The sequence below is a fragment of the Mus caroli genome, chromosome 5 (assembly GCF_900094665.2).
Source record: "Mus caroli chromosome 5, CAROLI_EIJ_v1.1, whole genome shotgun sequence".
Taxonomy (NCBI): domain Eukaryota; kingdom Metazoa; phylum Chordata; class Mammalia; order Rodentia; family Muridae; genus Mus; species Mus caroli.
This window is the reverse complement of record NC_034574.1, coordinates 141189402-141202129: the sequence shown is the minus strand read 5'-3', so window position 1 is coordinate 141202129 and position 12728 is coordinate 141189402. Positions and strand designations below refer to the sequence as shown.

General features: G+C 46.5%; 1 protein-coding gene across 1 annotated transcript in view; it reads left to right on the top strand.

Moving 5' to 3' along the window:
• The window catches only part of Flt1 (fms related tyrosine kinase 1), a 163535-nt gene that overhangs the window by 101379 nt on the left and 49428 nt on the right, over positions 1–12728 (top strand). Inside the window, exon 15 of the mRNA XM_021162004.2 lies at positions 10280–10411. Within this exon, the coding sequence (XP_021017663.1) occupies positions 10280–10411 (132 nt within the window). The remainder of the gene's footprint in view (positions 1–10279; positions 10412–12728) is intronic.

The following is a 12728-nucleotide window of genomic DNA, read 5'->3' as shown; positions in this document are numbered from 1 at the left end:
CGAGACAGGGTTTCTCTGTGTAGCCCTGGCTGTCCTGGCACTCACTTTGTAGACCAGGCTGGCCTCGAACTCAGAAATCCGCCTGCCTCTGCCTCCTACTGGGACTAAAGGCATGCGCCACCACGCCCGGCATGTATTTCCCTGTTTTAAAATAGGAACTAGAAGAATCACTGTAGGTAGACAGGTATGTCTTGTGGTAGAACTTTAACCTTCCAGGTAGGCTATGGCAACTGTGAACATGAGCATTTATTGGCCAGGAGTTTCCACATATGCTTATAAAGTACAGATGTGTGTTCAGCTCCCAACACTGATGTGGTGGCTCACAAATGTTCCAGGGGATCTGATGCCCTCTTCTGGTCTCCATGGAACCCGCACTTAGTGAACAAACACACGCCGCGTGCACACACGCACACACACACACCACACACACACCACACACACACAATTAAACAATAAACAGTCTTAAAAATAAAGAAAAGAACTCTAATAATGAAGATAAGCTTAGCTAAACTCGACTGCATAGCCCCTATATGAAGTATAGAGATGGTCCCAGGACAAGAGAGCAGCCACTGTTCAGACTGACAAACCAGTTAGAAAAGCAGAGACGTTTGTGTGGGAGGAGCAGAAAGCTTAAACACAGTTATGCTTTTATTTAACCAGACATGCGAATCAAAAACTCTACAGGTTTAGTGGGTCGTATTAAAATACTGTCCTTTTTCTAAGACAATATAGTCCTCATCATACACAAAACACTGTGATTGTTACCTTAAGGCATAAATGGAAAAAATGAATAATTTGCAAAGTCCCTTGGAAATACCAAATACTAGAATAGCTGGACACATTTAAAATGTAGACTGCAGCCCTCGGATAAATGCAGGTCACTTGATCGCAAGCTGATCAACCGGCCAACCGACTCAGCAAGTCCCGGGGGTCTGACGCTGAGTATCATAGTCATAGCCTTCAGGGTTCAGGACAGATTCCCACAAAAACAGCCTATGGTGAAGCTTCACTTGTCACCTTGGGGCTACCAACACCTACACAGTCACCTGAATTATTTCTTTGCTGCAGGAAGCTGGGCATGTTTGAACTTTAGGATGATAAAACTGAGTGGTATAAACATTCTAGATTCGGAGAACTTGGCAAGCGCATGTGGTGCGCTACCTCATACAGAGTCCGAACTGGTGTAACCTTATCTTCATAAGATAAGGCTCACAAGAACCACAAAGCTGCCCCTCCTCTACATAGCACTCCTTTGCCCAGGGTCTTCGAGAATTTTGTCACTCCCCAGTTGCTGGAGGCCAGCTGGCTATTTGGCACAGCACTAGACACTGGAGACTCAGAAAGTTTAGGCAGAGTTACTGTTCTCCAGGAGCAGGTGAAATTAAAAAAAAAAAAGTCCACTATATGACTGCAAAAACCAGCACACCGCAGAGTGGGGCAGGCATGGGTGACTGCAGTAACACAGCAGGGGTTGAGAGAGCACCATGAGGTGTTTGCAAATGTGGCTGCTCCAGAAACTAACTATTCAACAAAACAAAACAAACAAAAAACCCAAGTAAGCATTAGTCAAGCAAACAGCTTGTGGGAAACCCTTGCAGTTTGTCAAGAACTGCAAAAAGATCCAAGACTCCAGAAGGCCAGGGGTCCTTTTACGGGAGATAACAGAGCCTGAAGCTGGAAGACAGACAGGGCCAGGTCATGCGGGTCCTTGATTAACTAGAATCTAAAGCTTACCCATGGGTAGTATCCTCACAGAGCTACGTCTGATCTGTGCAGCATATGGCCCTCACAGTAAATGTACTAAGTGGACGTGTTTGCAAACATTAAAAAGGGGGGGGGTGGGGTACATGCCAGTTTGAACATTAAAAAAAAAAGAAATTCAGATTTCAATTTTCTTTAAAATTTAAAAAGACAATCCTAGAATCACATCCCCAGGGCCCATGGGTGTGCACTGTAGGTAACGATGTCTGTAACTCCTGCTCTGTTCCCTGTTTGTCCAACCTGATGCAGGAGCTTATAGTAAAGAGAAATCTGGGCCGGCTACATGGCTAAGCTGGTAAGGGAGCTTGCCACCAAGCCTAACAACCTGAGTTCAATTCCTGGGGCCTCTATGGTAGAGGAGAGAAGTAAGTTTGTCCTGTGACCGCAGCATGTGAGACACTACTGCCTTCGGTAAATAAGTGAGGGAAAATAAATCAAATAATAGAAAAGAGAAGTAAATAATACTATTATTATTATTAACGCATCTTCCCTGTGTGTAGGGATGGGGTGAGTGTGTGTTCAGTGGGTGAAAATACAATCTATTGGTTGTCTGATATAAATAAGCAAGTGCATGAAAGGACTTGAGCCATCCTCCTGGTGGTAATGACCGCATCAACAGAAAGCGCAGCCGCCTGTTATCTTAGTTAGGGTCTCCATTGCTGTGAACAGACACCACAACCAAAGCAACTTTTATAAAGGACAACATTTAATTGGGGCTGGCTTACAGTTTCAGAGGTTCAGTCTGTTATCATCATGGCGGGAAGCATGGCAGCCTGCAGGCAGACATGGTGCTGGAGGAGCTGAGAGTTCTACATCTTGACTCTCAGGCAGCAGAAGGAGACTTCTATACCACACTGGGTGTAGCTTGAGCATAGGAGACCTCAAAGCCCACCTCCACAGTGACACACTTCCTCCAACAAGGCCACACCTACTCTAACAAGGCCACACCTCCTAATAGTGCCATTCTCTGTGATCTAAGCATTCAAACACATGAGTCTGTGGGGGCCAAACCTATTCAAACCACTACATCTATTCACAAGTGAGTCTGTTGCTGCTTCTAATACTCATGTCCACAGGAGAAAGAGAATTCAGCAAACCCCTCAGAGAACCTAATATGAATGTGCATGACAGACAGCTGGGGCTGGGGAAATGGCTCATGGCTTAGGAGCACTGGCAGCTCTTGCAGAGCACCTGGGCTCTATTCCCAATACCCACATGGCAGCTCACAGTTGTCTGTAACTCTAGTTTCCGGGCATTTGGTGCCCTCTTCTAGCCTCTAGCTGTACACATGTAATGTATAGAACATACATGCAGGCAAAATACACATAAACAAAAAATAAAATAAAAATCTCTGTGTAGCTAGAAATAAATTTAACTTTAAAAGCAAGTTCTTGGGCTGGAGAGCTGGCTCAGCGGTTAAGAGCACTGACTGCTCTTCCACAGGTTCTGAGTTCAATTCCCAGCAACCACGTGGTGGCTCACAACCATCTGTAATGGGATCTGATGCCCTCTTCTGGTGTGTCTGAAGACAGCTACAGTGTACTCACATACATAAAATAAATCATTTTTTTTAACTTAGCAAGTTACTTAAAAAGAAAACATTCAATGACATAAAAGAACACACACACTAAGAAGAAAGAAAGAAAGATCCATACACATGAAATAAAAATAAATCAAAATAAGTCTTTTTAAAAGATGTGTTAGGAAGCTTCATTATTTAAATGCTGTGGTTCAGAGATGGACAAATGGGTTCTTGAAAGGGTAGAGAGCCCAGAAACAGAACCATAAATATATAGAAACTTGCAATCTCAGAACTGGTACCATAATTCAGAGGGAAAGAATATTTTATTCAATAATTAACACTCAGGTGAGCATGGCCACACGTGCCTTTAATCCCCGTACTCAGGAGGCAGAGGCAGGTGGATTGTAGCAGTGAATTAGCTAAAGTGCTTTGGTTCTTGGTGGGTCTGCTGCACCTACCCAAGGGCTCTCTGGATTCAAGAGTGAAAGACACACACACACACACACACAACACAGAGAGAGAGAGAGATTGAGAGAGAGGGGCTTGGAGATCCTTATCTGGATCTTGGTATGGAGATCTTGAGCCATAGTGGCTATGGATTCCAGAAGATTAAATCTCCGAGTTTAAGGGAGATTTAATCGGGCTACACCTTTCATCTGGGATTAAAGGTGTGGTGGAACACACCTTTAATCTGGGCTACACCTTCTGCTGGAGACAATATAAGGACATTGGAAGAAGGGAGTCTAGCTCTTGCTCCTTCGCCTGCTTGCCGTGTGAGACTGAGTAACTGCTAGATCCTTGAACTTCCATTCACAGCTGCGACTGAACCATTGTTGGGAATTGGGCTGCCGACTGTAAGTCATCAATAAATTCTTTTACTATATAGAGACTATCCATAAGTTCTGTGACTCTAGAGAACCCTGACTAATACAGAATTTGCAGCCCTTAAATCTCATCCCTCTGCCTCTGAGTCAAGGCAATTCTCCTCTCTCCCTTGGTCCCTTGCCTAGGCAATCTGAAAGTCCTGCCCTGTCTCTCTGCCCAGCCGCTGGCTGGATGGCAATTCTTTATTATCAATTGAAGCCAGCTGGGGTCAGGAACCCTCAGGTCTGAAGTGCGGCTTTTGGGAGCCGCAATAAGACAAAGCACTAGAAGCAATTCTCAACAGTGGATTTCTGAGTTCGAGGCCAGCCTGGTCTACAAAGTGAGTTCCAGGACAAGGGCAAGGGCTACATAGTGAGACCCTGTTCCCTCCCCCTCCAATAAATAAATAAATAAATAAATAAATAAATAAAATAACACCACAGCGCTTAGCTGTCTATGTGGTAAAGATCATTTCCTCCCCTCCCACCACACACCTTTCTCCAAAGGAAAACTCAAAGACAGAAAACCAAATAAGGAAAAAGCTCGCAGCCATCAAACCTTCCGCCGCCGGGACTTCGTTCGTATTTATTTTCCCTGTTCCTGATGCAAAGCAGGTGCTCCTCTTATTTTACAGAGAGAAAAACATCCTCAGAGTGAGTGACTCCGAGGACTCAGCCAGTCCTAGGGAGAGCTCTGTGAGGAAGGCACATTGCCTTTCATGGAGGCTGAAGGTGTCCCCTTGGGCTCTTCTCCCTACATTGTTGCTTGAGCCAATCCCTGCACATATGTCTTCCCAGTGTGTATTTCCATTTCTTCTCCCCCCCTAGCTTCCTATCCTCCCATCCAGGCTGGGGGTGGCGGGAGGTGTGGGTCTCACCATTCCTTGCCTGAATTTCCAGTAGGGAGCCGGACTGCCCCATGCTGTTCTTTCCTCATTCCAGCCCCATCCTGCCTTCTGCGAGACTAAACTTCCCTGCATGCCATTGGCATGATGTCATTTCCACAGTCAGACATCTTCAGGACCCTCTTCCTCCAAGCTCTGATCAGAACTACCCCTGACTTCAGAGTTCCCCTTCATCTGCCAGTCATTCAAAAAACAGGGCTTTTGGAAGCAGGGATCACACATACACACACACACACACACGCACATACACACACTTGCGCGCACACATGCACACACAGTGCACACACACATGCACACACACAAGCACACATACACATGCACATACAATGCACACACAATACACATACACATGCACACAGGCACACATACACACCCACACACATGCACACACACATGCACACACAGGAAAGAATGGTAAGAGGGTGCACATTAAGCAGCAGTCATTTCACAGCAGTGGGAGGGATAGTTTTGGTTTGTGTGTCTTGTTTTACATGATAACGCAGCTCAATCCTGGTGAGAACGATGAAATCATGTACCATTGTTCACTTCCAGTACAACATGAATCGATTGTCCTAGTTTCCATCTCCACTGATGTGAGAAAACACTGACCAAAACCAAGTGCGGAGGAGAGAATTTATGTGGCTCACAGGTCATTGTCTGGCATTGAGGGACGCCAAGGCAGGGACTGAAGCAGAGACTAGGGACGGATGTTGCTTACTGGCTTGTTCAGCCTGCCTCCTTAGACAAGTCAGGGCCATGTCAATCATTAATCGAGAAAATGACAATGACTATACCAGTTGACATGCCAATGTGGATGGGAAAAATCTCAGGGGGCCCCACCTTCCACCCCCAACCCCAGTGAAGAGTTACAGGCAATGAACCACACTCCTTGGAAAGACAGAGTTAGCCTTCCTCAGAGATGAGCAACCTAATTGATTATCTAATGCCAATTGGTCAGCCCTAAAAACATATATATATGGATATACTCAGCAGGTTGTATTAACATATTTGTTCACTTATATATATAATTGTGTATTTGTGTATGTGTAACAATAATAATAATTAAACAAACAAGATATGAGGTTGAGATGGAGCAAAGTAAAGTAGGGAGATATGAGAGGGTTATATAATTCCAGCAGTTGGGAGGTAAAGGTAGAAGGTTGGTGAGTTCCAGGACAGCCTTGGCTACATAGCAAAAGCCCGTCTCTGGTGAAAAGGAAGAAAGGAAGAAAACAGGAACAGGCTGCCAGCTCCCTCCCAGGTCACCTTGACCTTGGAATCCTACTCTTCTTACTTCTTGGAAAGTTCTGGATTTAGGAACCACACCCTCTGTCTCTCCCTCCCTCTCTCCCTCCCTCTCTCCCAAATTACTTCTACCAGCGCATAAAAAATGCTATAAAGCTTTGCATCGTAAGAAGGAATTCCTGGGCTGGGGAGATGGCTCAGTAGTTAAGAATAGGAACGGCTTTTCAAGAGGACCAGAGTTCGATTCCCAGGACCCACACTAGTCAGCCGTGTCCCTAGTTCCAAAGGATCTGATGTCTCTGGCCTCCATGGGCATCTGAACTCATGTACAACCACACACACACACACACAATTAAAAACAGAAAAATAAAATTGTTCTTTAAAGTTCCCTTCTTGTGCTGAAGAGATGCCTTATTGCTTAAGAACTCTGGCTGCTCTCGCAGAGAACCCAGATTAAAGTTCCAGCACCCACATAGCAGCTCACAACCATCTACATCTGCAGTTCCAGGGGAGTCCAACACCTGCTTCTGGCCTCTATGTGCACCCACCGCATATGCATGGTGCACAGACAGACGTGCAGGCCACATGCTTACGCACATAAAATGAAAATAAGTAAAATCTTAAAAGTCTCCTCTCCAGCCACGTTGCTCTGTAGGCTCTTGCACGGAAGGAAACTCCTCACTGCCCCCATTGGGCACCGCCCTGTCTGTTTCCGTGTCCTTGTCAGGTTTTCCTCCATTAAAGTAGGCGGTTAGCTTCCTTCCTCAGTGCTGCGTGCTCTCTCCTGTGAAAATGTCTTTTGTCGCTTCCAGAAACCTCCCGGTTTTCTTGTCACCTCTTGTGCTCTCTCTCTCTCTCTCTCTTTTTTTTTTTTCTTCCACTTGGCCGATCTCCACCGCTCAGGCTGTGGCCACTCACTCGCCTTTCTTGGACTAACGGAGCCCACAGTCTTCATCTATCGCCCACGGGGTTTCTTCAGGTCCCGCCCTCTCTCTGTGCCCCAGATGAATCCACTCTTTGGATATGCAGTAGCCATCTTGAACAGAATTCTCGACCACCACCTTCATTCGGCTCCCCCATAATCTTCTTCATCTCCAGATGCTCCACATCCCAGTTGTCTACACCATTGGCTTAAGACATCAGCCTTCCATCGCCCCTCCCCTCATACTGCAGCCCAATCCAGAAGCAAGCCAGTTGATTCTTCAGAGAAACCCTGAAGTTGATCACCACTTGTGGCATCAGAACTCTAGTTCAAGCCTTTCAGTAGAAAACCCCCAAACCAGCCACCCTCTTTTCCATGTCTGCCTGCTGCCGTGCCATCTTATAATGATTAATGGCTTCTCTCTCTCTCTCTCTCTCTCTCTCTCTCTCTCTCTCTCTCTCTCTCCCTCTTTCTTCTTGTGCTACCAGGGAGGGACTCTAGGACCTTCCTTGCTCATTTGGGGAAAGCACTCTAGCACCAAGCCACACCCCCAGCTCATCTCACAGTGGGTTGTTTTGGTTTATGGTGGTTTTGTTGGTTGGCTTGGTTTTGTTTCTGAGACAGAGCCATGTAGCACAGGTTGGCCTCAAGCTCACTGGATAGCTGAGGCTAACCTTGCTGTCTCCACTTAGACTTGTAAGGGTTACAGGGGTGTGCTACCACACTCAGCTTGCCAACAGATTTACTTATCATCCATCTATCTATCTGTCTGTCTGCCTACCTATCCATCCATCTATCTACTTATCTATCTATCTATCTATCTATCTATCTATCTATCAATCATCAACCTGTCTATCTATCATTTATCTACCTGTCTGTCTATCTAAATACATATTATTTTATATGTATGTACGTGTACCTGAGTGGACTTGGAAGAGGGCATGGGATCTCCTGGAGTGACAGGCACTTACGAGCTGCCTGATGTGCGTACTGTGAATTCAACCCAGACCCCCTGCAAGCACAACAAGTACTCTTAGCTGCAGGGCCATCTCTCTAACCCTAAATTGTTACGATGCTTGGGAAGAGGTCAGGATAGGTGTCCTGGCCGCTTCTTTCCTCTGCTTGCTTCCCGAGTACTTGGTACTCAGTACTGAGCTGCAGAGGTCTTGCTCCTCCTCGCCACCACTCTTCCTCTTCTTCAGATTGCTTCATGTGTATGAGTGTCTGTCTGCCTGTATGCACATGTATGACATGCATGCCCGGTGCCCACAACGGTCAGAAGAAGGCGTTGGTTCCCCCTTGGAGCTGGAGTCACAGATGATTGTGATGTATCATGGGAGTTCTGGGAACAGAACCCAGGTCCTCTGCAAGAATAACGTGCTCTTAAGCATGGAGACACCTCTTCAGCCCCTTATTTCTCACGTGGGCTCATTCTCATCTGCTACTCACTCTGCCTGTGATGCCATCTGCCAACCCATCAGAGGCTTGTCTCTCCCCACTCTCTAGGTCCCCCAATTAGAAGAGCCGTTCCATTTAGACTGCCCTGTCTGCAACAATCGCCCTCCTTAGCGCCACCTTCACTGCAGCCTCTCAAGCAAGCCTGCTCTCCTCATAGGCTTCACTAGAAACAAGAAGGGAGCCCTTTGTAGGCAAGGATGGCATTAGTCTGCCACTGTCTGTATCTAACCCTCTGGCACGTAAATATTTTTCATCTGAGCAAACAAATTACCTTTTTAAAAGTCTATTAAAAAAAAAAGATTAAAGGGGCAAGTGGATGCTCAGTGGTTGAATGTTTGTATAAAATCCCTGGGTTTAAATGGGGTGGAGCAGAGAGATAAATAATAAGGCAATGTGAAGGGTTGGTATTTAGCTCTTCTACCATCTATTTATCTACCGTCCATCTATCTACCTGTCTTTCTGCCTATTTATCCATCCATCCATCCATCCATCTACTTATCTATCTATCTATAATCTACCTATCATTTATCTACCTATCTACCTGCTTATCTATCTATTGATCTATTGATCTATCATCCATCTATCTACCTGTCTGTCTATCTACCTATCATCTATCAATCTATCATCTATCATCTATTGATCTGTTTGTCTATAATTTGCCTGTCATCCATCACCCACCTCTCTGTGTCTGTCTGTCAGTCTGTCTGTGTGTCTACCTATCTGTGTATCTATCCCATCTTCCTGTTTTCGAATGTGGTCAGGGACACTGACTTCCTCTCCAGGACAAGCCCTCAGTGTGTGCTCACTATCGCCTCTTATCTCATTCCTTGCTTTCTCGGTTCACCTCTGACAGTCCCTCAAGCTTCAACTCAAGGCCCACCTCTGCCTCTACGCACCCCTCCCTAGGTGCTCACTGGCATTCTTGTTAACTGTCTGTTCCCCAGACTCACACTAATGGGAGAACAAATACCTAGTAAACACTTGGTGACAGTACTCGGTAGAGGCCTCTGTGTCTCAAAGCTTTTCAGGGGTCTGAAAATTCATGGCAGTCTATGTAGTACTGAGTATTAAGTACTTACATCTACTGAGCACTCACTACCACAATACCCGTGCTTTGAATGGGAACTGCTTTCATTTTATATGAAGACTAGGGAAAACAAAACATAGATTGAGTAAGTGATCTGCCTATAGGCTAAGGTGTGGCTTCAAACAGCCTGCCACACTCTTTTCTGCCAGGCTGCACCACCTCATCAGGCCCTATGCCACAACTGTGCTATGGGTTAAGCTGCGTTAAGCTGTTCTTGATCGTGTTGCTTAATAATGGGGAGTCTCCATTTTCTCTGTGTGATGGGGACAAGGCATCAACTTCTGAGTGTTTGGAAGCATCAAGCTCTGGTCTGGGGACTGCAGGGTGCTTGGCTCCCCGCATGATTGGACAGACATGCTGGTCAGCCCTGCGGAGAATGAGCAAAAGACCCCATCTGGGGTTAAATCGGGCTCAGAACCACTTCCGGGAGCCTGTGAGAGGAAGGCACTAGGCTTCCTGAAGGCTGTTTGGGTTTGTCCTCCAGACCTGCTAATGTAAACATCTCTCGCTCCCCAGGAATTATTTTAGGACCGGGAAACAGCACGCTGTTTATTGAAAGAGTCACAGAGGAGGATGAGGGTGTCTATAGGTGCCGAGCCACCAACCAGAAGGGGGCCGTGGAAAGTGCAGCCTACCTCACCGTGCAAGGTAAACAGCTGGTAGCTCAGACACCTGTTTCCCTGTTTGCTTAACTACCCCCAACACCCCATCCCCAACCCCCTCCCATCCCCACCCCTGTCTCTCATCTCTTGTCTCTCCCCCTCCCTACCCCCTACCCCTATATCCGGTCTCCTCTGGCAGTCCAGCGGGTTCTTTCTGTACCTCTTTCTCCTTGCCTGATGACACTGTGTGGCTCCATCAGAAGGAAGCGGTTGGCTGTCCTTGGATGCCCCAACCCAGCAGTTTTCGTAGGGGAAGTACTTCCCGGAAGACGGAGAGCCTGGTGTGCCACCAACGCTGTGGATAAAATTACTCAGGATGACCCAAGGGATTCATATCTGTGAGAAATAAGGTCAGGAAGAAAGAGGAGACCCACCCACTGAAATTGTCCATCGCTAGCGCCCCCCACCCCCTTTTTCTGAGTGTTGGAAATTATAGATGAGATACTTTTTCATCTGCTGGTTTTTATCACAAGGTGACACAAATTATTCTCAGAAGCAATACATACAGGACAGCTCACACCTCAGACACTGCCCTGCAAGCACCTCCTCTTGGCCCTCAGATAGTTTATTGAAGAACGAAGCACAAAGTGGCTGGCTCCCACCCTGGCTGCGGCCACGTGGCTTCCATTTAGCAAACAGTTTCAGCCCAGGTTTCGGTTTTTCCGTGCTAAGCACCATCCCGACACAACGTACATCATCGTAAGATTGCCGGGCACCTCTTAGGTACCAATATCAATGGCGTGTGGAGATTTGACATGAAAAGATGGAGATTTGTTCAGGAGCCATTCCACAGTGCTCAGGGGTGCATTTGAGAGCATGGGAATGGTTCTTGGGAAAAACCAAGAAGGAAGAAAAGCTGAAATTATCCTACTACAAACCTGTACTTCCAAAAAGAGGATAGTATTCCCCAAACAGCCTGAGGGATGGTCCTATCTATCTCCCAAATCATCCTTGTTTTAAAATGGTCTTCCGATTCTGCCCACACATTAAATAAGACTAGGGAAACTTCTTGCTCTGTCTTTAGCATGATCATCAGGTATGGCCACTGGAGCAGCTGCATCAGGCCAGGGAGAGCAGAAAACAAGAGATGCCCGTCAGCCTTGCTTAAAGGTGTTACAGTGGACCCATGAGGTGTGTAGAGCAGTTAGGAAGCCCCCAGAGGTACAAAGAGGTCACCAAAAACTCAGTCGGCCAATCGTGGCCCCGATGAAGGAAGTTTCCTTTCTTCTGACCCCACCTCCACCCACCCCATGGCTGCTTCACCTTGCTAAGTTATCTGTCCCTGTGCTCTCTAGTAGGCAACATGGTCAGCAGTGGTTACACATCTGGTGGAGTGGGAGAAGCCCTGGCATGAAGTAAGAATGTGCAAGCCAGTGTGTGAATTGTCCCTCTTCTGCCGGGATAATCTGGGCATCTCAGAAGCCATGTTACTTGGCCTTGTGTTTTACAACATCTGTGACCCTAGTATTCCCCTGAGACTGCCCTCTAAAGCCTAACAGACGGTGAGGTTTTGGGGGCATGGGTATCAGCTTCAAAGAAGGATATATCTTAAAGTTTATTTATTTATTATCTATAAGTACAACTGTAGCTGTCTTCAGATACCCCAGAAGAGGGCATCAGATCTCATTACATATGGTTTTGAGCCTCCATGTAGTTGTTGGGATTTGAACTCAGGACCTCCGGAAGAGCAGTCAGTGTTCTTACCTGCTGAGCCATCTCTCCAGCCCCAGAAGGATATATCTTGAATTGGGAACAGTTTGCAAGTTGACAGTAAACAGAACTGGGGAAGCCTGCATGTGAGTGAGGGCCAGGTTCTCCAAGGACTCTGGGCTCACAGAATTAATGTGGTCTTCATGTGATGCCATTCAGGGCCGTGGACTGCAGTGATCTTCAGATCATCTTATAGTTGAAAATGGAGGGCTGGAGAGATGGCTCGGTGGTTAAGAGCACTGGTTGGTCTTCCAAAGAACCAGGGTTCGATACCCAGCACCACATGACAGCTCACACCTGCCTATAACTTCAGTTCTAGGGGGATTCAATACCTTCAGACAGACATATATGCAGACAAAATACTAATACACATAAAATAAAAATTAACATTGCACATACCTTTAATCTTAGCACTAGGGAGACCGAGGCAAGTGGATCTCTGAATTTGGGGCTAGCCTGGTCTATAGGGTGAGTTCCAGGACAGCCAGGGCTACACAGAGAAACCCTGTCTCAGAAAGAAAGAAAGAAAGAAAGAAAGAAAGAAAGAAAGAAAGAGAGAGAGAGAGAGAGAGAGAGAGAGAGAGAGGGAGGGA